Raw genomic sequence first — 27679 nt, forward strand, 5'->3', positions numbered from 1 at the left:
TTGCTCCCCATGTCATGCAAAGTAGCAGCAGGACACAAACAGAGAGACGCTGCCCCAGCTTCATAGTGCCTGTTTGTCAAGACAGAATTGTGTTGTGGCCAGATCCTTTTTTGAAGGTGCTCTTAAAATATAATCATTAACTAATGAACCTGAACTTTGGCTCATAACTCCTTTCATGCCGCATGGGACATTATGTAAATGACCCACCTTAAGCAAATGGTTAGAGGTAAAGGGCAATAGCTGTGAAATTGACAGTATTTCAAAACATGAATAAACCGTATCCTGTAACAGAAGCACCCAAACAGAGAGTAAAAACAGACTTCAGATGCCCAAGTTCTAATTGTTAGCAATGAAGAGATGAAGTGAAATAACATAGACAGAAAACTATTTTCAGCTCAATATGCATTGATACACTCACTTAATCTAAGGAAGTTGCATGGGGGTGCCTGTGCAAGAATTTGAAGGACTATGTTTTGCCTCTGGAAAGGCTAATTGAAAGCAACTACCCTGACATGCAGCCCTTTGCTGCATGTCATTTCCCATTTCAGTTATTGTCCTATATAAATAAAGGCCTAAACTGCACAAAACAATCTTTAAAAAAAAAAGAGAATTTGATGCTAATCTAATACTATCAATATTCAATACTAGCAAATTAAACTCTGATGTGCTTCTTTTGTTTTGTTGTTTAAAGCCATCAGGAGGATCTCCTGTCATTGTGGAGCTACGCACAGTGTGAACCAAACAGGCAAACACATCGGAGGAGTGTAATTATTCTACATAGAAGGTGAAAGGTGATACAGAAATTTTATTTTTCTGTTAACTATACTGCTTACCCCATCAGATCAGTGTACATTTGTAAACTGTTAACTGTGCCTGGTGGATTGTAGACCCGCTTCTGTTTAATTGACAGGCGTGCTTTCGTGTTGCCCAATTGGTCTCAGGTACAGGTATTCAAGTTAGTGCACACCTGTCAGCAATTGATGTAATTACAACTGCACACAAAGAAGCTAACAATAAGAATGTTCACATGTTGGAATTCAAATACATGATATATGTAAAAGTTAACAACTTTTTTTGTTTAGTTTTTTGTCCCAAGCCACAACTTTCAATCCAGGGCATTGTGGTTACATAACATGGACTACCAGTGAACACAAGGTTGTTTTTTCACCCATCCTTTTTGTATTCAACTCCATTTTTGTTATGTCTTTCTCTTTCTACCACAGCGCACCCAGAAGCAGAATCTGCACGTCTTGATGAAGAGAAGTAAGATGAACAGAATGATGGTGAGGAGGAAGGCCAGGACATCCAGGCTGTGATACTGGTATGGGATAGCGTATTGTTAAGACCAGACGGATGCCCAAAATCTTTGCTAAGTCAGGAAAAATGGGGTCGGACAGGAGAAGGTCATATTTCCCTCCTTCAGCTTTTTTATGATTTAGTGATGGTTTCTGATTACAGCAGGCCATCCAAATATTTCAAAGAATACTGCACCTGGACCCTCAAAAGATCCATGTATCTGATGTACATCTGCAAGTAGTTTGTATGATCCATCTTAGTTATTTTTTTCCTTCCTTTATTTTATGAGGAATAATCCCATTGAGATTCAGAATCTCTTTACAAGGGAGTCCTGGCCAAGACAGCAGAACATTACTTCCATATTTAGAATATATAGCAAAAAACAATCAGCAGAAAAAGACTGAAAAAGTTGGTAATTTAACATTTTAACATCATCTCAACATAATTACCACCAGCCCCCAATAACAGCACATATGCATGTAATACTTAAATAGTTCTTTATCCTAATTTTAAACTGTGTCATTGTTGGTAGGTAGTCTAATTTAAAATGCTTCTGCAATTCATACCAGGATGAGGGTGCAAAATCTTTAAAGGAACTTTCACCGAAGACCGTTTGGGTTTGGGGAAGGTCATCCATGATTTGCCCATTTGATCGAAGATTACATGTCCGGGTGGTGACTTTAGGAGTTAGGAGAGAACATACTGTAAGTAAGGAGGCCATTTCCGCAGAATGGCCTTATAAAGAAAAATATACCAATGCGCCAACCTGCGATTGTGCAAAGAAGATCAACCAACTCACTCATACAAGCTACAGTGATAAATACAAAAACTAGAATTAGTTACATATCTTAGTGCTGGATAATATACTGCATCCAGCATTTTTAGAGAAAATTTATTTGCATGCATGTATAAAATATTACCATAATCCAGCACTGACAGAAATGTTGCTTGTATAAGTGTTTTCTCGTACTAAAAGTGAAACAACCTTTATTTTTATAATAGAAACCCAACTTTACCCTATGTTTTTTTTGTTAAACACTCAATATGCTGCTTGAAGGACAAACTTTCTTCTAAGAAGAAATCAAGATATATGTAGACTAATTCTCAATAAATTATTTTCTCATCTAGTGTAACAATCTGACAAGCGTTGTCTATGTTCCTTGATTTAGAGAAGCACATAAGTTTAGTTTTGTCAAAGTTAGTACAGTCTCAATTTGTGGAGATTCTTCTGAATAATGTTAAAAGCAGATTGCAGGTATTTGTAGGTCTTTGTTAAGGATGAGGCAGAACAATACAAAATGGTTTTCTCTGCATAAAAATGACACTGCTTTTGTTGCATTCTGACACAGGTCATTTATACAAATGAACAGAAGTGACTGTTCATTTGAAGCAGTCTGTTCATTCACTAGAAGTGAATGAACAGACTGCAGTATTTTGAGGACGCTGTGTGTGCATGGGGATGCATGAGCAAGAATTCTTCAGCATTCCATGTAGGAGTATTAGTGTGACCAAAGATGTGTTGGTTTTTGTGACATTGGGATCTTTGCTAGTGTGTTGGTGTAATGGTTTAAATTCTATCCGCATCATTTTCGGACAGGAAGTTCATCCTCTTGGTTTTGTAATAATGGCTAGTGGGGAGGACTTTTTGGATGACAGGATGTAGTGGAGAGGTTGCTAAAGTTTAATGTCTTTAAAGGGCAAACGTTGGCAACAATTTTAAGTCTTGGTTGGCTTGGATAATGTTTCTCTGGTCTATAAAGACAAAAACCCAATAACTTTTTTTATGTTTATTTGGCCCAAACCAGAGGTTGATGCAATGGATTGTTTTTGCCCATGAGGGCAGATACTTTTTCAAGAGCAGGTGGCTCTTAAATGTTGTGTTGCACTGTTTATTCTTTCTAGTCTTCTGTCTTGTTACTCTTAAATGCTTCTCAGGCGCTGGAGATGCAGGATGGAAATAGGCTGGCTGGGGGGAGACTCACTTTAAACATCAGCATGTGAACAGTGTCTTTATAAACATGTTGACATCCTGATTGTTAGCATTTAGCTAAGTTACTGCTGTGGCTACAGTAAGTACAGGTTCACAGAGCCACCAGCCTGGTTGTAGACATGTATTCAGAAGTAGAATGAAGCAGCTGATTTCAAAAACCAGCTGGGGCCAGAGGGGTCAGTTTGATGTGAATATTCGGGAGGCGGGGGTTGTTGACCATGTCTTTAGGAATCAGTGGCATTAAGGCAGTGTTGTTCTTGGGAAATGTCACCTCAGACTGTTTGGGCGTCTAAATCTTAACTCTGGGTACTTTGGTCCCTTCATTAACATTGTAGATTCCTTTTGACGCCGGATTCAGCAACGTCTGGAAAAACAAAAGGCATTTGAATATTGAATTCAATGGCCTGTTGAGGGAGTCAGTGGCCTTTCAGAGTGTGTAAGTGTATACTGTTTCTCCCTCAGACCTCCCTTGGTGGTACAGAGAGCGTGTGAGAGAAACTAATGATGGGTATACCAGGATGTTGCATAAAATAGCAAAACTCATTGACACAAAATTTTGAATAAAAAGGGCAAAATGGGCCTTCAACGCCTTTCCTATGTACATTCCTACTGCTTCCTCTCCTTCGTCCTCCTTCCTCACTCTTTCCACCACAGGGTAAGGGTTACAGCGTATTGCTTTTTGAAGTAGATATTTGCATAATCAGATTAGGATACGTGATTGTCAGTGGGCTCCCCCATCAGAGGGTGCTCCAGAGGAGAGAGCATGCTGTTCAGCCAACAATGGATGACACCCCTCCTCTCTTACCCTCCAACCAGCCTGCACCTGCATCCCACCCTCCTATCCAGGCTGCAGGTTGGCCGTGGCGGCAATCCACGCTTGGTGTTGCAGCCATAGATGGGTGAGGGAGAGCGAGAGGAAAACGGAGGAAGGGGGAGGGGGTTTGAGTGCATGACGGCAGTGGGAGGGCAGGGGTTGAGCTGAGATATTTAAACATGCAGAGTGTGAATTGGCTTTAAGGGGATAAAGAGCTCAGGGCCTATCGGTTGGCACCCAACTCCAGAAATTCTTTTTCATGGGCGCCTCAGCCGGGAGAGCGAGGGGCTGCCTGCACTGATCTGGCCCATTGTGATAACAGATTCAGACAGTGTGCTAGACGCTGATAAGGAAATGTGCTCTCAATAGACGATTACGCACATACTTGGGAGAGTATAGTCAATCGGGCAAATATACTTGGTGGAGGGAATGAGAAGCGTACAGATTTGTTATTATTTTCAATGCAGGGTTTCATAATCCTGCTAGAAAGTTGAGGTCAGAGTAATGCTCACACTATGATTGGGCGATTTCTATAAATAAGGTGTATCAGCAAAATGCATTTCACAGCCTGACAGCATATGGGGGAAAAGCTGTCACGTGTTCCTATTCAGTTTCAAATGATGACTGAGTTTTTGAACATTAGGGAGTCTGAAATTTACCAAAATATTCAACTTACAAAGAACTAAACTGTTTTTTTTTAAATATTGCACCTTATATAACCAAAATGTCCAGTTATTAATACCCACAGTAGTTTTATTTGGTGTTATTTCAGTTCATCATGAACGTGCTCAATTCTCTGTGAAATTGCACAAAGAGGGAAATGCCTTGCGCAAAGAGGTAAATACCTCCAAAATTCATGCTGTGGGAGAGACAGACTGCCGCTGTACAGTTGTTTTCCCTCACCCAGTATAATACGATTTATTTAGTATTTTTGCAGGATTACAAAGAATCACCTGTCAGTTCCCACAGGCCTCCAGGCAGTGTATCCAGCTGCCCTCTGCTCCGTTTACACACCATTAGCCAGTTTAACAGCCAGAGTAAAAGCGCTCAAAACCAACTCAGTGTTTACTCTTCAGCTCAGTTAGATACAGCCTTTTGCCTGAAAATGGGGGACATTTTCTACAGTCACAATAGACGATTAGGCATGTGAATGTCTGACCTGGGTTTAAATGACACACAAGTAGACGGGTGCAAACAAAACTGCTAATATCAGAACTGGAGCCGAAACACATTGTTAAACCATCAGTTTGTCAAATGACAGAAAACTATTTTAATTATTAATTTGGCGCTAATTATTAAGAAAAAAATTACAACTAGTTTCAGCTAGCAGCTGCTTTCCTTTGTTTTTATATTATAGTAAACTGAATATCTAAGCCATTTGAAGATGTTAATTTTAAGTCTGGGAAATGTTAATGGGGATTTTTCACAATTTTCTGAAATGTTATAGACTTAAGAATTAATTGATAAATAAATAAAAAAAGACTTGTCAATAATTATATATCTTCTGTTGCGGCATTATGGTTTATTTTCATCTTTTATTTTTTGACAGTTTGATGGTGTTTTTCATATATACGATTAATTTGATCGCACAGTAACATTTTGTACATTGATATGTTGGGTACATGAGTTTACGTAGATAATTACACTTAATAGTTAGGACTTCAATGTCGTCAAATAACACGTATAGCAACAAAGTGACCTTTTCCTTAAGAAAACTCTGCACATTTGTCAACTGGACAGTGTTTGACTGCAGAATGACCTCCGACTGCTGGGGTCACAAGTTAAGCTGTCACTTTTAGCACTCCTCTCCCAGACCTCTGGTCAGTGGACAGAGAGCAGAGGTCAGCGTTGTGTCCACATGCTCATCACAGGACTTGTGGACAAATGTTTCTGGGCTTATTGAGCACCAACAAAGAGGCAGCAGCTCCACTCTTAACTTCAGAACAGTTGTCTTACACAGTGTCAACGGATTTCATCAGAGGATTCTAACAGTGTGTCCTTATTCCACACTACACACTAGTTGTAAACAGTTTATGCCATGTATCTGTATACAATGTATTATCAGTTAGAATAAAAAAGAAATCAACATACTAAACAGTTTTATACTAACAGGAAATGGTACAGTATTGGTGTCTATGCAACGAGAATGTTTTTCCAGGATTTAATTTTTTTTGTTTTATTAGGTGTTCCGGGGGCTGTTCTGAACACAATGTATTTGTATTTCCCTTCAATTCCATGTGAATTTCTTTGTTGGATAATCATATTCTTTAACACTCAAAACTCAGGTGTTTTAGTATGCATACTGAATGTTTCTTGTCTAAAGACTATACTGTTTAAAAAAAAAAAAACACAGGCTAAGGTTTAGTTCATAGTTTAGAGTGTACTCAGAAATACTACTACTCAGCAATGTTTGCTAGCCTGAAAATGTTTCCTGCCTTAAAAAATACAAAAGTTTTTAGTTACATCTTTAATTAAAAAGATCCAGAAAGTATTTTTATTAACAAGTCATTAAATAAATAAATAGTTGAAATAAATAACATACTGTATATTCACAAGCACACCAAAATAACTTACAAAAGAGGTATCAGAAGATAAGTAGCACACTCTTCACGGTAGACAATCAATTCATAATCTTTGGCTATATGACATGCGTAAATTTACAAAAACTCAAATGAAAACACATTTAAATGAGAAGATATTGTGGGGTCAAGCATGAAATTACTGAAAGAGGATTGACAGGTCTGCTGAAATTCCTTAGTCCAATCCTAAATATCCCAAATTTGTAATCAACAAATACTGAACGTTGTTGTGTAAAAGGGTGAGAAACAGCAAATGTCTTTCACAGAACGGTTTCTTCTGAAGTCATATAACCTTTGTAAATGAAAATTAAGGTCAGATTTAGTCTTCTCAAGAAAAAAACAGCATGTCGATTTAAAAAAAAAGAAAGAAAGTGCCCTTGGCTATTTTGAGACGATTGCAGGCTGGAGAATTGGCTGAGCCTTTATCTATTCAAATGCTGAATCTATTGCTTGAAATGAGAAATTCCTTAATCCCCTCCATTTTCCTCAACTGCAAAACACCCTGTCATTGCAAACTAAATTAGTTCCAGACGGACCGGCAACAAGGAATATTAACATGAAGACATGAAGGGTATATTGTACATCCAGGTTTTACACATCCATGCAGAATACAAATTATTTTTAACCCGCAAAGCATATTTGAACACCGACCAGCATGGAGGCTGTGAGCACATTTTCAGCCATGGTTGGAGTCCACAAATATCACACAATGTTGCATCTTCTGCATTAAATGCAGAGACAAAAATGAGTCTTGAAGAAGGACAACATCAGTTTCTTAAACCCGGGAAAGTGTCCGAAGGTCCACTCAAGGGTCTCTTTTTTTATGGTTTCTACCAGGCCTCGGAGCTGTCGCAGCTGGATCCAGGTGAAGGGACTTCAGTGTCACTGGTCATGGCCCAGGGATGTGGAGGGGAGTGCAGCTGCTCCATGTTTCCTCTGAGAAAGGTGAGCAGAGCGGTGGGGGAGTGGCTGGCTGGCTGACCGCTCTGGCTCTCCAGCAGCTGCACCAGGAAGTTGATGTATCGCATGGCCAGACGCAGGATCTCATTTTTGCTCAGCTTCTTCTCCGGAGGATGGGTGGGGATGAGCTTGCGGAGCTCTGCAAAGGCAGTGTTGACGTTGTGCTGGCGCCACCGCTCCCTCGTGTTGGTGAACACCTTCCTGGTCATGGTGCGGAGTAGAGCTGCAAAGATTCAATGATTTATTGATTAGTTGATTGACTGAAAATGAATCAGCAACTATTTACATAATCAAAGTTTTTTTTTTTGCTTATGCATACCCAATTCTCAGTCTCATTCTCATATAATTCTCATAAATCTAAAATATTTTATGCTCGTCTTTGTCATACACTACAGTTCCAAAACTGAATGTCTTTGGGTTTAGGACCCTTGGTTGGACAAAACAAGACATTTGACAGTTTCACATTAGATTTTTTTTTTTTTACATGGGCAAAACAATTATTCAAGACATTAATCAGCAGATTAATCATTACTAAAAATAATCCTGGTTGACTAGGTGACTGACTGGAAGCAAAAAAGAGAGTGACTGTATATTAGGAGGGATACCGGCCACCTTACTGTAGTTCTTTGCACAAAAATTGCAGATATTAATAGAAATTATTTAATAAAATTGTACAAAGAATATTTATCAAAATCTATTATATTTGTGGCTTCTTCCCGCAAAATAAAACCCTCGTATTTTACCTCTTTTAAAAAAGTTTGTTTGGCTCGTACCAGCTTTCACATTAAATATAGATTTTGGAAACACTTTAACCCCCCTATATTATCATGACTATTGTTATTTTTATAAGTAGTTGTAGTAGTTGTAGTAGTAGTGTTGTAGTTGTTATTATACCAAGCAATATATAAACCTTTAATGGATGGTTAGGTCCTCTTTAATGGTTGCCCACAGAAATTGAGGCTGGTGTATAAACGGATAATGAATGACAATATAGTTTAACATGTGTTTTCATATTAAATGTAAATGTTCGAAAATATACATTAATAAACAACTGTATGTTACAACTAAATTATAAAGGACGAGCCTTTTATTAAATGCTCACATAGTGCTCCTAAATGCTAAAAAGCCCTGCTATATTTTAGAAGACTTAATGATAAATAAAGGCTATTCTGCTACAAATAACTCAAATTATTATGTGTAGATAATTTGATCTTCAAATTACACATCATTTATTTACATTTGCAGCTGCAAGCAAAGAGTACATCACATCTCCTTGTATTACACTCTTGGGGATTAATGACTTACTTTACCAAAGTGGAAACACATTGCCTGAAGGGGAAATAAATGTCTCGCTATACCACAGATGTCTCACCTGTATGTGTGTAGAAATGTGCAGAAATCTCAGTTGCAGAGTTGTCCTCCGCAGGTCATCAGTATCCAGGAGTCCGGCGTAAATGTCCTCTCAGTTGTGTCTTCTCATGCTCGCTGAGAGATCCTGATGGGCGAGAGGGAAGAAGAGAGTAAAGGCGAGAGGGAGTATGAGGGAGGGAGGGATGGGGTAAGACTGCTGCATGCTCGCATCCCACATTTTATAGCAGGGTGAACCCTATTGTGTGACGTGTGTTGTCGTGGAGCCTCTGTGGCATTGTGTGTGAGGTTGGTGTTGTTAACTGAGGAGGGATTGTTAAAACACACGCCCCCTCCTCTTCTATCATTTAGAACCAATGGAGGTGGCTTCATGTCTATATTGTCCATAAATCATCACTTTAAATGATTGTCATAGGTGTCTCTATTCAACATTTAAATGGATTCTGGGTGTTTTTTTTTCTCAACAGCCCTTTAAGTGACTATTCGTGCTGCTTTTATGATTCATGGCTCATTTAATCCTTGAAGGTTCGCACTAAAGGTGACAAATACATTCCCATTGAAGTGAAACTGAGACGTTTATTTCTCTGATCCTTCGCTTACTGCTGTGGACACTTGTCCGTTTCTCAGACATTAGGCATGGACAACCCACCATCCCCTGCACTGTAAAAAGACCTTGATATCACTGCCTGCTCTGCTATTGAAATCAGCCTGATTGGGCCACAAAAGGTAAAAATACCATATCCAGATTGACAGTTGAACAATGTGGGTTTTGTTATAACTATGGTAATCTTGTTGAGCCATTCCAAGAAGCCACACATAAATTACAGCGTCCTGACTCACCTCTCTCCAACCACTCCTCTCTCCTCTCTCTCCCCCTTCTCTGCCTCCCACTTTCAACCTTCGTTCAGATAAAAAAAAACAAGTCTAGTTTAACCAATTGTCTCTGTTCCTTTTACACCCTTCAAGTGTTGTTTCAAAGACGCAGCCTTCCATAAAAGTCTCTGTGTGGAGTAGGAATTTACATAATCCGATTAGGGGCTGGGATTAGCCCCGGGCCTGGAGATCGGGCCCAATGGGGGCCGTTTTCTGAATCGGCCATTCATGGGCCCTGCTGCACGTCCAAGAGGCTGCACCTGCAGGCCAGGCGCCTCCGCTCTCTGGCTCCATCCAGCCTCCACTGCAGCCTCAAGGTCTGCAGACACACTCACAGTAGGCTATTTAGGCCAGTCAGTTAACTTTCATCCCACCTACATGGCCAGGTGAAGATTATCCCTGATTTGATGTAATGTATCTGTCATTTAGGTTGGGTAAGAATTATGGCATGCTATGAAGCTGCTTGGAAAATTAATTCGGTCAAATTAAATGTAGCTTTTTATTTTGTAAGCACACAAACAAATTGAGATGAGTTCTAAAGCCTACTACGAAATCTCATGAGGTCATGTCTGGCGGCAAGGAGCTTGAATAACAGAGGTTACTGCTGTAAATATTATTGCACCCAGTGTGTTTATTAGACTTGTATGTGTAGATGATTCTTGGACAAAGAATTGGTGCTGCAGTAGTAGAGCTACAATAGTTGGTTGAATAATCGATTAGTCAGTCGACAACCATGTTATTCACTGCTGATTAAGCGTGACTGTTGAGAACTAGGTTTGCTTCCGAGTTGGGGATCAAAAGAGCACAAACATGTCTGGTTTTCCCTTTCCCTTTCCACTGTATGTTGTTTCTTTAAAAAAAAAAAAGGTTGAATTTGGCACCCTGTTACGCAAATAAAATAAATATGGTTTTATTCTCCCAATAATGATGATCACTCAAAAGTTGCTCCCTCACTTGCTAGTCAATTAAAATACAATTTCACCAGCATTCAATTTTGAAGACATATAGTTCAACAAACCTAGAAAAAAAGAACTGCAATTAAGTCATGATATGCAGTCTTGGTAATAACTGGAATATTTAAGCTAAAATGGGTCTGACCATACTTTGTATGTATGGAGGATTAACTGAGGACTTTGTTAACATGTATTGGGCCAAATTGATGGATTGATTGTCTCCATTGATGATGCACGGTGCTTTATTCTTCATTACTTTCTCCTATTTGTATTAACATGTTGCTGCATGTACTTCTTTGTGTCAAAATACATTCTGTTGCTGCAATTAATTTCCTTTTCAGGGATTTGTAATTTGTCTCCATTTAAATCAGTTCAGGTTTAAGAAAACAACTGTGCACCTTAAAGTCACAGGAGATGCCCTCCTCTGCTGGGGCTGTTGGTTTTATTTACAGAGGAGAGGAAACACAGGTGACAGTTAACTGCTGCCTGTGATTAAAGATAACAGCTGTGTGACCTTTACAGCTGTAGTCAGAGTGGGATCCAAATCTAAAGGATGACATTGGTTTAAACAGCCTGTTAATTCCCACAATATATCCCCTGTCCCATTCAGTCCTGGGCTTTTAGTATAGTCTGGGGCAATTACAGCACCATTACTGCTGCTATTTACCGAGCCGTCATATGGGGACTCCTTTGACCATCCTGCGCCACAGCGTTTGTCCTTTCGCCATTAAAAAAACAAACCATTTAGTATGTCTCTTTGTTTGTCCACTGCTTGTTAGAAGGCAGAGGCGGGCAGAGAGACAGAGACAGAGATGTTTAAAAAAAAAATTTAAAGCCTGGCGGTGGCTATAGCCAGTACTGGATGTGGCTGTCCAGAGGCAGAGAGGCTTGGAGTCGATGTCCCTCGGGGTTGTCTTTGTCTGGGGATCACTCCTGAGGGAGCTGGCTTCACTCTGCTGGCTCGTGAAGATAAGCACTCTCTCCACATGCTGAGAGACGATGATAAGGGGATTGCTTCACTAAATGAAAAAAAAAGAAATAGCCCCACCATTGGAGCTGCTAAAATGAGACGCTTTATCAGTTTAGCTGGGAAAGACCCTCGATCCCACTCCTCCAACCATAAATCAAGGTTTGTTTTTCACTACTGAGCATGCTCTGTGTGGAGGAAAACAAAAGCAGAATGTGCACACAGTTGTAATCTTATTTTGTAAAAAGAAATCGGTAACAACCCCTTATTACTTATGTAAACATAATAAATGTATGTACTGTATGTACTAATTATGTGTTTAAATAACACAATGTAGTTGAAAGAAGATGTAAGGTTTTTTTGAATTTTTTATTGGTTAGTATTTAGCTAAACGTCTGAACAGACATTTTATTAAATTACCACAGTGTTATATTTGCATTCTTCATCTGTTCATACATCAGCCTCAGGTTATAAATGCCTAACAGCACAGGACATTACATAATACATACAATTATAAACAAGTGTTATAAGTTTGATTTTAATAAATCACAAATACTGTTTATGCTTGGAAATACAAACTTACACGTCTCAAAACAAGGCATAATAAATACTATAACTCTAATATTTTACAAAAAATAAATATTTTTAAATATTAGCGAAAAATAAAATATCTGTATAATATATTAAACTATTTGAATGAAATTATTTCTAATTCTTTAAAAAATCAAACAGGAACGGACAAGGGGCACTGTTACTTATTAAAAATAGAATATATGCCAACATTTTTTTATCAAAAATCAAACCAGGCAAAGTAAAACGTAATTTTACCTGAATGATAACTCCAACTATGCAATTAATAACTTTAAATAAACAAATTCTTGTCTTTTCAAACACAAGAAAAAAAGCATTCATGACTAAAACAATTTAAGTCTCGTCTGTCCGTCACTTCGGCCGGGCACCTTCTCATAGCTTAACCTCCCCCTTTTCACTGGTGTCACCGCTGCAGGACAAACACAAGGCAATCTGGTAAATGAAATGAAACTTTAAAAAATGAGTCAAAAACGATAAAAGCCAGGTTTCCATCCAACTGTAGTGCAAACAGGAATCAATTGGAAGAAAATGTTTCTATCCACTCTTGTTATGCAAACATAGAGCAAAACGAGATAACGTCATTTAAAAAGAGAACTAGTTAAACCCATAGACTTAACGGTCTATGGTTAAACCTCAAAGGGTGGAAAACCATGTGGACAGCGTGATGGAAATATGGCTTTGAGAAAAAGTTACAGTCTCATTTTTATTAAGTCTGTTTCCAGTGTCACATTTGCTTTTATTGAAAAACACGTTGCTTTTATTTACTCACCTGTCCCAACCAAACCTGCAGCCTCGCCCCTTCTCTTCCTCTCTTGTCCTATCCAGCATTTGGAGCCATAGTTAGTTGAAAAAGTTGTTGCCTCTCTATTATTGAGACATTTGAAGCTGCTTTGACTTTGACTCCACAGCGTGGCCTTTGGAGGAGGGCTCGGACCATAGGAAATGTGGGGGTTATGTGGATGCTGGTGGTCAGTGTAGACTGTAGAGTACGAGGACAGCTGACTGTTGACCGGCTGCTGCAGGACGGGGCTGTAACTGAACGCAGAGTCCAGCTTGAAAGGACTGTCCAGGTGGAGTCCAGGAGTGTCTGCGTTGAGGTTTGTTGGGGCCTTCTGTGCCCACTCATCGTTCACTCTTCCAACAACTCTCCCCACTGCCCCAGCTCTGCGTCTCCAGCCAGAAAACGCCACCTCCTCTCTGCCTCTGTCCTCCTCTTGCCATGGATCCCTGCTGTTCCAACTCCTCTGGAGGTGAACATCTGGGCTGCCGTAGGAAGAACTCAGGTTGAGTCTGAAATCTGTGTTGCCCTCCTGCACCACCAACCCTGGGTCTGGTTCACAGAAGCTGCGATCAGCTCCGAACAGGAAGCTGGTGTTGTGGTCACTACAGAATAGTTCTGGGTGGGGGTTGACGGGGGGTTCTGGCTGTGGATCAGGGTTCATGTGCTCGGGGTGAGCAGTGGTGGTGCAGGAGCTGTTTGGTGGACTGCTCTGTTGGTCTGTCTCAGTGATGAGTGTCTGAGACTGTGGCTGCGCTGTGGTCAGTGTGTACAGGGAGGTGGTGTCATTGAACAGCTAAAACCAGAAAGACAAGAGGGGCTATTGAGTGCAAAAATGTCCCTGAAAAGATAATTTCATTGATTCCAAGTCCCTTATGTTTCTCAATTTAATGTGAATTACATTTAATATATGTTCTGTCCTGTAGAAATTAAGTTTATGGTATAGCACAATGATTTCAATAATTAATACTAATAGGATACTAACTGAGAACTGCAGTAATGCATTATAATTCTTGGTTGACTGCAATGATTAGTCGATCTGGCTATTTGACTATTTTGATAAAATATATCTGTTAATCGTTTCAGTCATTTTTTAAGCAAAGATTGCAAACAATTGCTGATTCTAGCTTCTCAGAAGTGAGAATTGGCTGCTTTCATAAGAAATACATAATAGTAAATGAGATATCTCTGGTTTTCCACTGTAGGTTGGACAAATTAGGTTGTGTTGGGTGTTTTTAACTACTTTTTTATAAACTAAACGGTTGTAGCACTTATTCTTAGTAGAGTCAGTAAAAAGATTACAAACAAATAGATCACAAACACCATTTGATATTGAATGTAATAACATAAGCAAGAAATTAAAAAACATAAATACTATGGCTGCCCAGACTTTCGGAGTGGATGTTTCATGGCTTAATTATTTTTTTCTATCCAGACAACATAACACATTGTAAGTGAATGTGGTTCTTAGCGTACTCTCAGGCCAAAATAAATTGTAAAGTTGCAATAAAGTAACAGAAATCTGGTCCGATAATCAGACTGAGTAGAAGACAGTATGCACTTGTTGGAAGATTGGTGGCTGTAAAAAGTTTTTTTTTTTAAAGTATTAATGCCATTAACCTCTTGGCTTTAAGCACCAGTATTAAGCCGCTGACATAAAATATATTATTACAGAGGCAAAAAAACATACAGTATGCACATAGTGTATTTAAGTGTAGTAATATACAGTATGTCTGATCACCTTGAGAACTTTATGTGGCACCTCAGGGAGCAGCTCCACCAGCTCAGACAGCGAGGCCCCCAGGAGCCACTGGATGGATGGAGCTCTCTTCAGCATTAGCTGACTAACCAGAGGGTTAATACATGGGAACTGCATCAGACACTTTTCCTCCTGGAGGGAAAGAAAACAACAATAGCAGCACACAAACTAAAATGTAAAAAATTAAAGACATCTAGTGTTAAGTTGCAAGCTATAATCGTTATGTGATATAAGACATTATATGAATAAAAAGTAGAAGTTGGAGCCACAGCAAATCTTCAGGTATTTTACCTTGCAAGTACTCTGTATGAGTTGGGTTGGAGTAGTTAATGAAACCAAAGAAAACCCTTTACAGCTAAATACAAGACCAATCCATTATCTTTCTATGGAAAATCACCTCTGAGGGAATCACAGTCAGCCAGTCTCTGTCCAGGTAGTCCACAGGGTCCTTCTTACTGGCCATCAGGCTGTGGAAGCAGATCTGGCGGATCCATTTGGCTATTTCAGTCACGTCAGACACAATCAGCACCTGACAAACATAGAAGAGGACCAAGTGGTTTATATTGTTATTTTGCCCACCATCTCCATTGCATTTTATTTGTTGAGAGATCTAGTGGTTAGAGCGAGTCAAGTCTTTGCTTATCTGTAAACTACCGGTCAAAGGTTTGGGGTCACTTAGAAATATTCATTGCACTCCATTATAGACAAAATACCAGCTCAGATCCGTTGCATTGCTTTTTTAACATTTTAACATTTTAACATTTACATAAATTGCAAAAGGCTTCTCCAATGTTTTCTCAGTTAGTTTTTTTTTAATGATATCAGATTAGTGAACAGAATGTGCATTTGGAACATTGGATCAATGGTTGCTGATAATGGGCAATGTAGATTTAGCATTAAAGATCAGCCACACACTCAGATCAACTGGTAATCTGTCTATAATGGAGTGGTATTGGAATTTGTAAGTGACCCCAAACTTTTGACCGGTAGTGTATTTATGTGTGTGTATTTTAAAGAGGAACTATGTGCTCAAGGGCCTCTTCCCTGGTAGTAAAAAAGCTGCCTTAGTGAAAAAGGTATCAACATGAGCAGCGCTAGAAAGAGGGACTAAGCCACGCCCACTCACCCCCCTGTAACCTCTAGTCCCAGAGTGTGGAGAAGTTGGTTTAGGAGCGGGGAGGGGGGGATCAGGCGCCCAGGAATTGCACCAGGCTCAAAGCAAATTGAACATTCTGGACAAACAGTGGAATTGCAACTTGGCCTGTCACGTGATGCCCTCTGGCCCAAAAAGACTTTTTCCCCATAGACTTACATGGCATTCATTTTGCCATTGCTGTCATTAGTTCCTATCAGTATGACCTCATCATTGCATAATGGTTTATCGTAAAGTCATCATGGTCAACGTGACCTCATCATTGCATTGCAGTCAACAAGGCCTCAATTATGACATCAGCTCTTAAATTTAGCTGGCATCCTTGTCTAATTTCCTTTCACTTCGAAATGAGTTGCTTCCCAGTAAAGCAGGAATAGTGTGTATGCGTACACATGCACATGTAATCACCAAAACTCTTTTACTACCTCTTCTTTTGGAGGGTGGGGGTATCTGTCTACCCATGGCCTCTCTACCCCTTATACATTTAAGATAGAGATAGGGTCTAATTGTTGCTAAAAGACGGACTTTTGAGAGATTGAGTTGTCTTTGACAGCAAAGATATATAGTTGAAAAATCCAGAACAGTGGAGGGCAGAACAAGAAATCATGTGTGTGTTCTACCTTGACGTCTAGATCCTCAAACTTCATACTGAAGAGCACCAGAGACGAATAAACCAACACCAAGTTGCTAAACGCCTCGCTGGAAAATCTGCAATCACAAAAGAAAGACAAAAGCAGTGACGGTGGGACTACTTGTAGACGATGTTTGTGTGTATGCGTGTGTTTCTGCATTTTTGTGTAAATGTATGGAAACTGACCCTCCGGCCTGGCTGTCGCTACAGTGCAGTATAAGCCAACAGCAGTTGTACTGCAAAGAGAGAGCAGTGAGCCTCATCACTACTCCCTCACTGGCTCTCTCCTGACAAAGTTCATCCTGCTCCTACACACACACACACACACACACACACACACACACACACACAAAGAGAGAGTTGCAGAAACTGAATAAGTGTCAGCTATTGTTGTTAATATAAAGATTTTGTTAAACATTTCCATGCAATACTCAAAGAGCTCAATACAAGGAGATAAAAACACAAGAAATTCAGCATCATAATGGATTGTGGTGTGTGTGTGTGTTTTGACTGATGCAGCAGGTTCATGGTACCTGAATGACGATAGCAGTGCTTTCATCCACCGTGATTACAGCGTAGTGATGGGTTCCTCCGAGCATCTGCAGGGACGGACAGTGGCTCCTCTCAAGCACAGTTATATTAAACCTGTAACATAACACAAATACAGACAACTTTCACCATATGGTTTAAAATGATAGCTTATCATCACTGGCAAATATGGTAGAAACACTTCAAAGCCTGACGGTAGAAGTTGTTGTGGGGAGATTTATTCTTAACATATCCTCCAAAGGTGAGGTGGAGGTTACTTTAAGAGAAATACACTAGTACAACCAGCAAATCTGAAATGATTAAATGAATATGATATAAACAATTTATAATTGCTTTAACACTTTCAATGAATTTCAAGTTTGATTATTAAAATGATTATTATTAATTTTGGTAAAATATGTATTATCTAGTTCCAGCCTCTCAAATGTGAGGAAATGCTGCTGATGCCGTTTTAAGTTTGAAAATGCGGTTATGTTGGAGTCTTGCACGCTTTAAATATGTAAAAGAATGGTTTAATGAAAACAAAACTGACTTTAGTGACCATCTAAACATGTACAGCAGAGCTGGATCATGCATTACAATGAGACTACAGATACTAACCAACCAAATTTTCAATATCTGAAAGTTCTGTTAAATCTTGACCAATTTCCCCTTAAAAGCTGAACACAGCGCAGTAGATTATATAAACTGCTGATAATGATGCAAGTTTTGGGTTGCCATGGAGTCTCTTTGTCAAAATACTTAAGAACCATTTCATTTGCTGTAAAATTATATTGAGTCTTGGTAATATTGGGTGTTGTCTAAATATGGCAATGTACTGGAAATTTAGATATTTGTTATTCTTACAAGAGGCATATGATTTAATTCGACTTGACTGGATAAATGTCGAATGGCCGTGGCATGACAAAACACTCCCTCGGCGCCATCAGTGTGTGAATGGAAGTTGCTTTGGATAAAAGCGTCAGCTAAATGTATTTGATTTAAAAAGTAAAGTAAATAAATGGGAACATTTACCCTGACTCGAGTGTCTGTAGCAGCAGTGGACAGTTAAGAAGCCCCTCTGTCACGGACAAAACATATGGCACATTGTCTTCCAGGCACCACGAGGCTTTTCCCTTTTCTTTTCAGGAAAAAAAATTAAAATACATAAAGTTACAAAAGCACCGTACAATAGTGTTAGTAATATCTATGTGGTGGCAGCTGACCAGTGTCGGAGAGGATTGTGTTGAAGGAGAGGTGACTGATGCTCCTCTCTCTGCACACGGTCTCCCATGGCGACTGGCCTGGATTGTCATACTCCACCACCAGAGAGAAACAGCTCCAGGGGAAGTCAGGCCCTACATGTTGCTCATACACCACCACACACACACAGTCGCATGTGCTGATGGAACAGGGTGGGGGTGAGAAAACTTGAACTTTGTTCAACATAACATATCAGCTTGAACTATGTCCTTCAACAAAGCAAAATACCTGCCACTTTTCTCCATTTTACACATCAAAGCACTCTTCTTATCTACTTACTCATACAGTATGATGACATGAGGAATGATTTTTACTTAATTTTCATAAAACTCAAACAAAATTAATTTTTGCTTTATATATTTTATCAGGACTAGGATGAGAAAAATCCACCAAAAACTTTCAAAATGAAATGTATGCATTTATAAACAACTATGCATTTTTACCTGCTGACCACACTGGCACCGTTGAGTTTTTTCTTGTCCTTCTCAGGACAAAGTGCAGTTACAGCAGCACCTGAGACAACGACAAGCAAACATACATACGTTAACTTACATCTAGTTTATTAGTAGTGCGACTGTTGTAGCTGATAAGAGATCAAGGGTCGCTCACCAGTGGCATGGCTCAAACTGCTGACAATAGAAGCTCTGATGTTGTCAGAGTCGACTGAGATTATGACCAGAATCTGAAAAAAGACAAATCAACCAAGATTATAGCAAGTGTTTCCCAAATGAACACTGAAACAGGACAGATGCTGGTCAAACCGACTTTCTCCACAGTGTTCTGTCCTGTCCTGCCTTGGAGCCATGCAGTCAGCAGCTGCTGCAGCTCCAGCAGTTTGACGTTGCACTCCTCGTTCTTGTGATTGAGGTAGAGGAGGATCTGCAGCCTCTTCACCAGCTGCTCCAGACTCCGCTCGGCACACACCTCAGCTGCCTTGATCAGGTAATCTTTATTGCATAAGAAGAAGACCATAAACATCTCAATATGGTATTTAATACTTCAGGGTTGGGAAAAACAAACAATGATTTAACAGGAGTTAGGAGCGAATAGTGTTGAGATTAATATTAACGTAACTTTCTGTATAGTACAGTATTACAGGTATTTTATCTGCTGAACCAAAAAAAACTCGTTTAATTGACAAAGCACATCAAGGCTACACTTTTTTGTCATTTGCTTAAAATGTAACAAGCAAATTGTTGTATTTTAACAAAATACTAACAGCAGCAGAAATGCAGAACACAGTAGGCTACATTTTAATATCTGTTCATTTATCACAAGTTATATCATTATCGCGATATTCAACAATGTTACGGCATCATTGCATATTTTCCTCATTTTGTGTAGTCTTAATAATTTCTCCGAAATTGTGTCCGATGCCAGATAGTGTCGCAATATTATCAGATTCATAAATGATCTGATAATGTTATGTAGTCATTGTTTTCACCTTCTTTTGACTAGTATATAATTGAACCCGTTATTACTAGACCAAGCCATTACACGTCACGCGGTCATATCCCACAACACACACCACAGCAAGTAAAATCTCAACTTGTGGGATTCACTGGTCAGTGTTAAAAAAAATTGTTGAAAAAAGTGGACCAGTGCAAAAATTAAATCTAAGTCAACACATAACAACAGTGTTTGTTTTTGTGGTCAGCATTGTCAAGTCAATCAAATTAAATAAAATTAGACCCATATGTCCTGTTGAAGCAAATTTGAATTGTTAAACTCTTATAACTAATGGATGTTTTTTTCTGTATTTACTAGTAAACATTCTCATCTTAACTACAAAAATGGTTAAGATTTAAAACCAAGATTGAAGGGGTTTAGAGTCAGTTTACACTGACCCAATGCAGTACTGAGGTCGCACTTCAGCAGCAGCTCCTTGAATGTCACCAGCACATGAATCAGAGCTGCCCGGTCGAAAAGCACCTTCTGATCTGTATGCAACACAAGGCCAGCAGAGGGGTTTTAACATCTTTTCTAACCAATGCACTGAATTAATATATATCTCTTACATACAGCTGCAAGCCAAATATAAGGTTGTACAAATGGGTTTCTGGAATATCAAATTATATTTTGTACCTCTGACCAGCTCTGCGCTCTGTGTCCTGCAGAGCGCCTTCTCCTGTTGTTTGAGAAGGAAGTGTGTTTGGTCCGGGGACAGGCAGCTGAAGTCTCCCAGTACTGGGAAGTTGAGCCCAAGCTGTCGAGCAGAGTTTAAACAAGGCTGAGCGAAGGCCTGCAGCTCACCGTGGGCACGCTGCTGGCTCTCTGTAAGAGAAGCAGGAGCACAGTGGTTGGAGTAACAAACTACGACACTACCATCGTATCCATGCTTTCTCCAACAAGGACAATTTAAGAAATGTTTTGCTATATTCATCGGAAGGTGGTGTGAAGAAGTTGTACCGGTAGCTTGGACTTGGACTACTCTGCTGTCCTGTCTGTCCTGAGGGATGGACTGACGGACAGGATGACTGATGAGTTGACCCGTTGACTGAAAGACTGCTTTCTGCTCTCTGGTGGCAATTCCTGAGACAGCACCACTGATATGCATGGGCCTCTGATCTGATCTTTGCATCTGCTCTGGAGGGAGCTGATGATGTGCGGGTGGTGGTGTTTGCTGGAGCACGTTTGTTGCTGATAAAAATAGGATGATAAATAATATAAATGATAATTACAGTTACTTGTTAGTTGAACATGCGTAAAACTCTGGTGAAGCAATCTTGATATGACCACAAGATGGAGCCAAAGTTTAAAAACTAAATGAAATCCTACATAACCTCAAACTTCAATTATGGTAATTTTAATATCAATATGTCCAGGTAGGGTTTCTGATAATTATTGATGATTATTTTAAACCTAGGCTACCTACCTACCACTGGCCTATAATTCATATTTATTGTGACATGCATATACAAAAAAACATCTAGTTATCAGGAGAAAAAATGAAAAAAGTATGGTTGCAAGAACATAAAGGAGGTGATGAAAATCATCTTCAGACTTTATAATAGGAACACTTAATAAGTGCATTATCTATTTAGTCATTTCAACCGAATTAGCATCACAGTGTACCTGGAGTTGAGCTCTGAGGTGTTGCAGTAACCTGAGCCCTCTGCTGAGATCTCAGGATCATGAAGGTGGACAATGGGTCCAGGTCCTTCTCTGGTGGCCGTCTTGTAACCAGTGGACCTCTGCGATTGTCTCTGGAGGACACAACGCTCCGCTCTGTGCTACAGCCGTCTCTACTTGGGTCAACGTCGTTCTTACGAGCAGGAAACCCGGGTGCAACTTCTAAAAACTTCCTGTCTGAAATGTCCTCATTGGTGTTTGTGATAGCAGCAGGTTTTAAAAATATTAAGGTTGCAGGTTTTACTTCCTTGTTTGTGTTAACAGTGTGCATCAGGAAGTAGTTCTGGGACAGATCAGCAACAGTTTCTTTTTGAAGAAAGGTGTCGTCCGCAGTAGCTTCAGCAGGCAAAGAAGTAGTTTTAAATTTTGTCAGTTGAGTTAACCGAGTTATGTTTGCGGGAGTCATCAGGACGGATCTGCCTGCAACATAGACCAAAGGAGATAAGATGATCCATAAAATCAGCTTTTACTATCTGAAACTTAAAGTCCTCTAAAACAACTAATTGTTGAGTTTTTAAAGTCAGAATATAGTGCAAAGTGTCCATCATAATATACCAAAGCCATATAATTTATATATTAAAGTGAACATTTGTGAAGCTGTAATGTGTATATATTTCATTAGTTTACTTAAAGGAATTACCTAAACAATCAATCAATTATCAAAATTAGTTAGTGCACAGATTGTTATGGGGTGGTGGATTATGGAAAGGGGAAAATGTAAATAAATCAATAAAAGGGTTTGGTATGTGTAAAACTAGACATGTATTGTTGTGTATATTTGTCATCCTGTTGTAAAATATATGGAATATAAAAGAAATGAGTGGAAGTGAATGAGGGGTGGAAAACATACAAGCTTTGGCTTTATCCTGCTCCTATTAGGACATTTTTCGTATGTGTGTATGTATAGATACTGTTTATATACTGTATGTGTGTGTGTGTGTGTGTGTGTGTGTGTGTGTGTGTGTACATATATACATATATTTTAAATACGTTCGAAATAAAAATTAAATAAAAAAAATTGTCAATGAATGCTTCAATCCATCGATTTAGTAATCAATCAACTAACTCTTTTGGCTCAACTTACTATAATAACAAATATACGTACATACTGTAAAATTCCCCCACTAATAAACCACATGCACTTCTATGTTCTGACATAGAATACGTTCAATTCAAAACAGACTACTCACCCTCCACATGTTCGGGTGACAGTTTTTTGAAGTCTTCCATCTGTTCCTCCTTGTCGGAGGGAATGTCGGACCTCATGCTCTCTGTGAACTCACTGCTGCTGCACAAATGCACCTGCTGGGCTCCCGTCTCCAGCTGTGACTGCAGTTTGTCACTAAGACTGACGAGGCTTGGTTTCTCCGACTGTAGGACCTTCCAGGCTTCAGACAGCGGCTGGATGTCGACAGCTGGTTCACAGATTTGAGGCTCTGTAAGAAAGTACAGCAGATTAGATTTGTAATATCTAAACAATTTATTAACTTTCTTACATAAATGTATTTGTAGTGTTGGTCTCTTAATCTGCCAGAGTATAATTCCAGTGAAATGTTATCCCTTCAGCTCCTTAAACTTGATTACGATTCATCATAATTGATATAAACCATACCTTGTTAACTTTGATGCACTCTCGCCTTGGAATTTTGACTCTAATGGGTCTTGTATGGTTAAAACTTGTTTTTCTATTCATAATTTTATTTTATACACACTTCTACTTATTTATTTTATGTATTTGGTTGCTGCAATACCTAAATAATTATTTAACGTAGTGATTTGAGATTGACATTTATTAAAATATGATCACCTTAGTACTTGGTATCCAGTGGAAAAAGTTATTGAACCACAAATCCAAACCTTTACCTGCCAACAGAAAGCCCACCACAAAGGTTGGATGCTTCTCCGCCTTCCAAAGGGCCGTCTCCATCTCTTCCTGAGCTCTCGCTGACACCAAAGATCTACATGACAATCATTAACGTTACAAGAGCTTCTCTACACAACATTAACACTAACATTACCACAAAAGGACTTCAGGTGTGTCAGTCCCATCCGCTCCTAATGCTGTACCAAATAATGTTTGCTCCTCTGCATGTTTTAAAGGGGAATTTGACATCTAAATTTGGTGTGAGTAATGTCACAGCAACTTATTTTTAACTGTAGGTTCAGTAACTAAAATATGTAAAAAATGAAGTAAAACCCTTATCAGGATAATTGCTGTAGCGTCACTCACCGTCTGCTGAGCGTGGACAACTCTTCTTCTTGGAGTTCACATGTGGACAGACAGATGTGGGTTTGACTCTTGTTGGGACTCGGAGTCAAAATAACCTCCAGCTCCATTTCAGTCAGAAGTGTCATGCGGCCTTTGAGGAAGATTAGGTTTGAGCACAGAACATAAAACTTTCTATTATGGTTTTCCACATTACCATACCCCCACTTATTGCACTACTCTAATTCCTGCTATGACCAAACTTTTCTATTTATCAATAACAAACCCATGTAGAAGCATTGAAAATGTTGTAATTGGTCAATATGGAGCAGGTTTTGATAACAAATACGCTTTTTTAATATAAAAGTAACTGGTAACTCCTATGTGTTAAATAAATGTAGTGGACAAAAAAGTAAATTATTTCTCTCTGAGATGTATTAGAAGTAGTAGAAGTACTGTGAAAATATGTTATTAACTATGTTACTTAAGTACTGCACTTAGTTACATTACACTACTGCTTCTACTACATTACATTTTATATTGTACTGTTTCTCCTCTACATTTATTTAACAGTACCAGTTACTTTTAGGATTTTACTTAAATAATCATCATCAAAAAACAACAATTTAGACCTCACTAATAATGATCTAATAATATAAAACTGACAGGGACCATTCTGCCAGCCGCTGTAAAAAAACTTACAAGTTACTCTTTGTGTATCTATCTGTAAGGGTTACCTGCCAGCTCCATCAGACCTCCTTCCATCTTGCATTTCCTGCCGAGCTCCTCTGGTATTTCATACTGGGAAATATCCACCGATACTGATGTATCTGAAAGGGAAGCTGAGAGAAATGCGACTGCAGTATATCAGTTTACTTTTCTGTGTTACTGTGTTTTTTGTTGATTTATATTTAACTTAATGTAGTGTTATTTACCTTCATGAAGCATATCCAGGGCTGTAAGCTGATCATCCAGCTGTTCAGGAGCAAAATCCATTTTACCGCAAATGCTTGAAAACGTGGTGTAAGTTTCTTGCCTCAGATCCTGTGTGTCAACTACAACCGGCAACAGCAGAGACTACACAGAAAAATATAAATTTTAAAGTACTTTCATACATAAGAAGCAAATCATTTGGCATTTTTCTTTTTAGTTACCTCTTCATTCATCAGTGACTCTTTACCAAACTCCTCGTGAATGATTGCGCGCGTCTGAATGTCACTGGCGTACACATCTGGAAGTTTTTCATAAGATGCACTGTACCTGAAAAGCGGTGGTGGAAAGTACGTAAGTACATTTACTCACGTACAGTTTTGAGGAAGTTTTGTATCTCACATTTTCTGCTACTTCATAGGCAAATATTGTACTTTTTACCCTACAATTTTTTTTTAAATAACTTCAATTTGAAGTTACTTTGTAGATTTAGATTAATATTACAAAATATAACCAACAAGTTAATTGTATTGTATTAATATTAAGATTCACAGATTATAAGGTTATGAATTCACAAACTGTCGGGCAGCATATAAAGTAACTAAAATTTGTGTCACTTTTACCGGCTGCAACAGTAAAGTGAGAAACAAGAAACTTGTCTCTGCCATTCCACATACAGACTACTTTTACCTTTGGTACTTGAAGTGTATTTTGATTGTAATACTTTTGTACTCTTAAAGGACGAACATGACACACCTGAATATGGTGTCCTCAGAGATAGTATCTCCTGTCGAGCTCAGCAGAGGGTCGGCCACAGGAAGCATCCTCAGCCGGGACAGTTTGGCTTTCAGTGTGGGCAAATGTCTCTTAAAGTGTGTCAGGTAATCAACAACCATGAGCTCTTCTGGCAGAAGGAGATCTTTGGCAGATGTAAAAAAATATTTTAAGTGAGAAAGACAACCAGTGAAAACAGCTAATTCACTGTATGAGGGAATACTGAAATAGAAATAACTGACAGATGTTGAAATAACTACCCTTTTTGTCATTTCCATGTTTCATCTGGTCAGTTGTCCACTTGGAAAATGACTCCTGACATGGATCGTTGAGCTGTGACTCTTTTAAAAGGCAAACATACTCATCCTGGTCAAGTTCCTTCAGTGAGTCAGGATTAGAGCTGGGTATCATCTCCACATCGCCCTCCACCTCCCTCAGAGTTACTTTAAATCTGGAATACAAAAAGTGAAATTATAACTCCAACAATAAAAGATAATGAGAGTAAAATGATGTACAGAGAGACAGTTTTGAACCTTTCTGGTGAATTATCTGGTTGCTTTTTTCCTACTAGGTCATCGAGCACAGAACCACTGACAAAGGTGGAGATCACCTTTCCTGTAACAAGTGGAAAAAGACTTTGTGTTGGTCTCATTTATGGTAGTTTGACATGATAAAAGTAGTCATGTACCACATTTTATACTCTGTTACAGTTATACAGTTTGTTCAGTTAGACTGGAATAAACACAGTAAAAGTGAAATACTAATTCAGCCTTACGGTAGGTCTTTACAGTACGCTCAGACAGTAATGTCCTGGGTTCACGCTTAATAAAACATAACAGATAGTGCTTTTACATGCAAAAATCTGAAAAGGACGAATTACTAGGAGAGTGCAAATGCTGAATTTTACATTTAATCAAATAGATTAGTTAAAGAAAGTGATGAATTTGTTTAACGGAACTGGGATATCCCCTTTAAAATTCACAGAATACAAACTTAAATCATATTGTGGCTTTAATGCCAAAATCACCTACTGTATATATTAAATAGGTTAGGGTTACAAGTTTATATCATTTTCTCACAAATGATATTAGTTAGTAGAAAATGGACTGGGCTATAGTGCCTTGGGCTATACATTGTGTTAAGGTAAATACCCTATACGTGACACATATATAGTCACCACAGTGGTTATAGGACATGAGTTAGGCCACCTCTGATCCACGGTGTCCTGTACGTGACTTCAGGCAGCTTCCCACTGTGCGGGTACAGGTCGCTGGTCCCAGTACAGTAAGGAGCCGGCAGGGCCAGTAGGTTCATCATTACTTTTAGACTGGTGGTGGTCTGAAATAAAAGACAGGAGTGGGATGCAGGACAACATAGCTTTGAGGTTTAACAATATTACTCTGAGGAAAAAATAAAAAGACACCAACTTACCTCAAAGACATAGTCAAGAGCTTTAAAACTGTTAGCAGAGAAGGGTTGAGAAGGAAAAGAAATGTCGGTTTCAGACCTGTAAACATCATGAAAACAGGAACGTTAATTTCAAATAAATTAAAAATATTTTTAGGAAAACATTAATTTAATGATCGCCACTATTAACAAAAACCTAAAACAGATCACCTAAAACAAGTAAAATGAGTGTGTCTATCACAAAATAAATATTACAGCTCCGCAACTTTAGCTAGCAGTGTTAGCTTTGGTTATCTCAGCTAGCAATATCTTCTAAGTAACGTTAACGCTTAAGCTAGGAGACTTCTAACTTGTTTTGTACGTCCTTCAAAATATTTGATAGAATTAAAACATCAACAACAAAAATCCCGAAAAATAAAACGTGATTATTCAGAATGTGTTGGTTAGCAGCATCAAACTTACATAGTGACAAGGAGCTTTATTAGGATGTTTTTGAAAGGCGAAGTGTCAATGATGTACATTGACGATGAACTAGCTAGAAGTGATCTTTAACCGTCACGCATGCGCTTTGGGGAGTTTTGTTTCATGATTGAAGCGTCTCCTGTTTTGGACTTCTTCTTTTGGACGCTATACTACGCTTAGTAAGTTAACCACCATAAGATACAATGAGTATTGTATTGTATTCATAAAAAAAAGACAGCAGGTATAAAATCTACTCTTTAAAAAA

General features: G+C 38.9%; 3 protein-coding genes across 3 annotated transcripts in view; all 3 read right to left on the reverse strand.

Moving 5' to 3' along the window:
• Positions 1-12975, reverse strand: part of ugt2b3 (UDP glucuronosyltransferase 2 family, polypeptide B3) — a 24268-nt gene extending 11293 nt beyond the window's left edge. The window contains exon 1 of the mRNA XM_034873092.1: positions 12969-12975. The gene's annotated coding sequence lies outside the window, so the exon portion shown is untranslated. The remainder of the gene's footprint in view (positions 1-12968) is intronic.
• On the reverse strand, positions 7455-9593 carry tal2 (T-cell acute lymphocytic leukemia 2). The gene is made up of 2 exons (XM_034873099.1): positions 9012-9593; positions 7455-7862 (listed from the first exon to the last, which is right to left on the reverse strand). Exon 2 carries the CDS (start codon positions 7846-7848, stop codon positions 7510-7512), a length of 339 nt encoding a protein of 112 aa, XP_034728990.1. The 5' UTR covers positions 7849-7862; positions 9012-9593; the 3' UTR covers positions 7455-7509.
• On the reverse strand, positions 12371-27485 carry LOC117945530 (protein shortage in chiasmata 1 ortholog). The gene is made up of 28 exons (XM_034873083.1): positions 27415-27485; positions 26977-27052; positions 26754-26883; positions 26079-26160; positions 25806-25996; positions 25528-25690; positions 24996-25101; positions 24777-24918; positions 24579-24683; positions 23866-23995; positions 23499-23593; positions 22827-23071; positions 21579-22062; positions 20913-21143; positions 20589-20777; positions 20351-20443; positions 19269-19450; positions 19113-19185; positions 18947-19016; positions 18467-18642; positions 18276-18381; positions 17246-17357; positions 16899-17020; positions 16702-16789; positions 15326-15457; positions 14911-15060; positions 13161-13965; positions 12371-12800 (listed from the first exon to the last, which is right to left on the reverse strand). The coding sequence occupies exons 1-28, from the start codon at positions 27471-27473 to the stop codon at positions 12715-12717; spliced, it is 4623 nt and encodes a 1540-aa protein (XP_034728974.1). The 5' UTR covers positions 27474-27485; the 3' UTR covers positions 12371-12714.
• Between the last annotated feature and the right edge of the window lie 194 nt (positions 27486-27679).

Source organism: Etheostoma cragini, chromosome 5 (assembly GCF_013103735.1).
Source record: "Etheostoma cragini isolate CJK2018 chromosome 5, CSU_Ecrag_1.0, whole genome shotgun sequence".
Taxonomy (NCBI): domain Eukaryota; kingdom Metazoa; phylum Chordata; class Actinopteri; order Perciformes; family Percidae; genus Etheostoma; species Etheostoma cragini.